Source organism: Conger conger, chromosome 5 (assembly GCF_963514075.1).
Source record: "Conger conger chromosome 5, fConCon1.1, whole genome shotgun sequence".
Taxonomy (NCBI): domain Eukaryota; kingdom Metazoa; phylum Chordata; class Actinopteri; order Anguilliformes; family Congridae; genus Conger; species Conger conger.
Genome location: NC_083764.1, coordinates 64,005,741 through 64,009,116, shown reverse-complemented (window position 1 = coordinate 64,009,116; position 3,376 = coordinate 64,005,741). Strand labels below are relative to the sequence as shown.

At 52.8% G+C, this 3,376-nt stretch overlaps 1 protein-coding gene across 3 annotated transcripts in view; it reads right to left on the bottom strand.

The window, feature by feature from the left end:
• Nucleotides 1-2,563: 2,563 nt before the first annotated feature.
• The window catches only part of keap1a (kelch-like ECH-associated protein 1a), a 20,484-nt gene continuing 19,671 nt past the window's right edge, over nucleotides 2,564-3,376 (bottom strand). For all 3 annotated transcript variants that reach the window (XM_061243558.1, XM_061243560.1, XM_061243559.1), the window contains exon 8: nucleotides 2,564-3,364. In XM_061243558.1, the coding sequence (XP_061099542.1) occupies nucleotides 3,162-3,364 (203 nt within the window). In that variant the 3' untranslated portion in view covers nucleotides 2,564-3,161. The remainder of the gene's footprint in view (nucleotides 3,365-3,376) is intronic.

Here is a 3,376-nt window from a genome sequence, read left to right as displayed (position 1 = left end):
GCCACACCGTTGGGAAATTGTACGGAGGATCTGTCAGACAGTTTGCCGAAAGGATAAAATAAACGATTGGAATTAGCCCCGTGGCATTCCAGGACTGGAGTTTGGACACACTCGATATACGAGGGGAAAAGTTTTCCCGGTTCGAGTCCCGGAAGGCCGTGGCGTCTGCGGTGTGTGTGGGGTCTACGGGGTCTCCCGACTCCTGCAGTCCTCGGAAACTGTGCGCGCGATCTCATTACTGAAAGCATGACTTCCATTAATGACTTAAATGTTTAAACACACCAGCCGCAGACACTGCCCCGGCCCTGCAGGAGTGGAACCCGACACCCCCCGGATTAGCCCGCATGCTTTTCCACTTACCCGCCGCCCAGCAGCCCATCTGGGCTCGCCGCTTCCCAGGTTCGGGCCGCTTACCCCTGGTACCGCTGCGCCAACAACGCTCTCGAACATATCAGGGACTAATATGTTCAGCCTGGACGAAACGTAGCAAAACCTTTATTTAAACAGAAACGGTGGAGCGTTGGACGTCGTGTAGCGAACCGCGGGCGGACGGACTGACGTAGGCACGGTCTGAGAAGGGCGTTCTCCAGCCTTTAAAGCATTGGCCAGGGGTCCTCACTCCTGGTCCTGGAGAGGCGCAGGGTGTGCTGGGGTCCTCACTCCTGGTCCTGGAGAGCCGCAGGGTGTGCTGGGGTCCTCACTCCTGGCCCTAGAGAGCCGCAGGGTGTGCAGGGGTCCTCACTCCTGGTCCTGGAGAGGCGCAGGGTGTGCTGGGGTCCTCACTCCTGGCCCTGGAGAGCCGCAGGGTGTGCTGGGGTCCTCACTCCTGGCCCTGGAGAGCCGCAGGCTTTCATTGTCACCGTTTCATTGCACTTAATTGATCAATATTTTAGTGTTGGAGTGAAAACCTACAGGATGGTAGATCTCCTGCCACTTTTCTACACAATCCTACAGCCTGGATGGAGGACCCAAGATGTAGGACCCAGGTTGTAGAACCCAGGTTGTAGAACCCAGGATGTAGGACCCAGGATGCAGAACCCAGGATGCAGAACCCAGGTTATAGAACCCAGGATGTAGGACCCAGGATGCAGAACCCAGGTTGTAGAACCCAGGTTATAGAACCCAAGATGTAGGACCCAGGATGCAGAACCCAGGTTGTGGAACCCAGGATGTACAACCCAGGATGCAGAACCCACAGACTTTCCAGCTCTGGTCATGTGCGATGAGGCTGCTTGACACCAGTCCTGACAGGACAAACCACCCAGACTGCTTTACTCATTTAATTTATATTCTGTAGTCAGGGCTGCTATTTCCTCACCCTGTTCCTGGAAGGATACAGGTTTTACAGTAAAGGTGAGGGGGAAAAAAAAGAAGGCAGGGCAACAGTGAAATCAAGAGTGAAATCAGTATCACGGGTTCCCCAAGCTTGGTGAGAGCTGGAGAGATGCGTGTGTGTGAGAGAGAGAGTGTGTATGCTTGTGTGTGTGAGTGTGTGTGAGTGTGTCTGTTTGAAGCGTATCCAAAGTGCTGTACAATTGGTGTTTCTCATTCACCAATACACACACTCACACACCAACGGTCATTGGCTGCCATACAAGGCACCAACCAAGCTTGTCAGGGATTAGGTGTCTTGCTCGGGGACACTTCGACACACCCAGGGCGGGATCGAACCAGCAACCCTCTGACTGCCTGACGACTGCTCTTACCACCTGAGCCTATATCGCCATGTGTCGTGTGTGTGAGAGAGTGTCTGTGTGTGAGAGAGAGAGAGAGAGAGTGCGGGTGTGTGAGTGTGTGTGTGTGTGGGATGACATGTTGAGTAACAGTAAAATCCAGCAGCTCTACAGAACCAGGCTTCAGTCCTCCGCCTCATCCTCCTCCTCCTCTTCCTCACAATGGGACACGCTCGCCCGCACTTAAACTCAGTCACAAGGAGACTGTATCATACATCAGGTATTTCAACAAGGAAGAGAGAAACCCCACCATGAGCATAGAGACCTGTGCGGAGTGGTGCATGGCAACAAGGAAACGGTGACTCATTCCTGGTAAACCATAAAGAAATGAACACGCACGCACGCACACGCACACGCACACACACACCTGGGAAAACATTTCAAATCCTACACCTCCCGATGCGGTGGAGAGACACGGTGTTCACTAAAAAGCCGGGAAAGTGACAACGAGAAAACAGGCTTTTGACAGATGAATGAAAATATCTTGTGAAACTGATCCCTAATTTCAGTGATGTTTGAAGCCAGCTTGCGCCATCTAGTGGCAATAAGTAAAAAAAACAAAAAACATCTGTGCTGGTGGTGGCTACTGGAAACAGGAACGTTACCTATTGTCAAGTGTCTCTACGTATCAGGCATGTAGGGGCTCTAGAGTTTATTTACAATTTCAGAGATTGTTTGCTGTAAGATGCCAATGCGGAGTGTGACTGGAAGCCCCATTGGGTGAGGGGGGGGGGGAGTCTAGTGTCACACAGGGATACGTTTCAGTTGGCCAGGAGAAAGAGCGGGAACAGCACCAACAGCAACATGTACAGGAAGGAATTTATTTACCATTGCACTTGTGGAAATCAGAAGTAGAAATGTGAACCCAAATTACGTCAATTACACATCTGTGCCAATTACACATCTGTGCCAATTAGACGTCCGCGTTGGTGACCCATGTGTGAACGATCCCGGTGCAGTTTGTGTTTTTGTCTCCAGTTCAGACTTTTCAGTTTTTTTGTCATAGTGTTTTGTTGTTGTTGTGCACACGCACACCATCCGAAACGGGTCGCGTTTCAGACGTCCTGTCTGGCGCGGTTCCTCTCGGCGTTTCGGCGTCGGCCCGCCTTTCCACTGCGGAGCGACATCACCCTTCACGCTCCTCCCCTTTCGTAGGAACGCACAGCCCGACTCCGCCCCCCCGACGCAAAGGGCCGTCCTGCTATCGGCTACTACTTTCCTCCACTCAGTAACGAAAGAACAAAGCTCATGAAGAACCCGATACCACCTTTTATATATATATTTGTGCATATATATGTATATATAATATCTATATATACATATACACACACACACAATTGAAGACAAGCCCTTCCTATACCGAATGTCCTGGGTGTGCCCGTGGCTGTGCGCTTTGCGGTCGCCCCGTGTCCCCGCTCAGATTGTCCCTCACGGGCCGCCGTCCTCCTGCTCCTCCCCCTCCTCCTCCTCCTCCTCCCCCTCCTCGGGGAGGCTGGCGGGGCAGGGCTCCATGGTAACGGCCACGCCCATGCCGCTGCGGCCCACGGGCATGTCCGTGCTGTGCATCCACTCGTTGCCGATCGGGCAGTAGCACTCCACACTGGACAGGAAGCCGTCTTGGTTGAAGCCCCCTAGAACAGAGA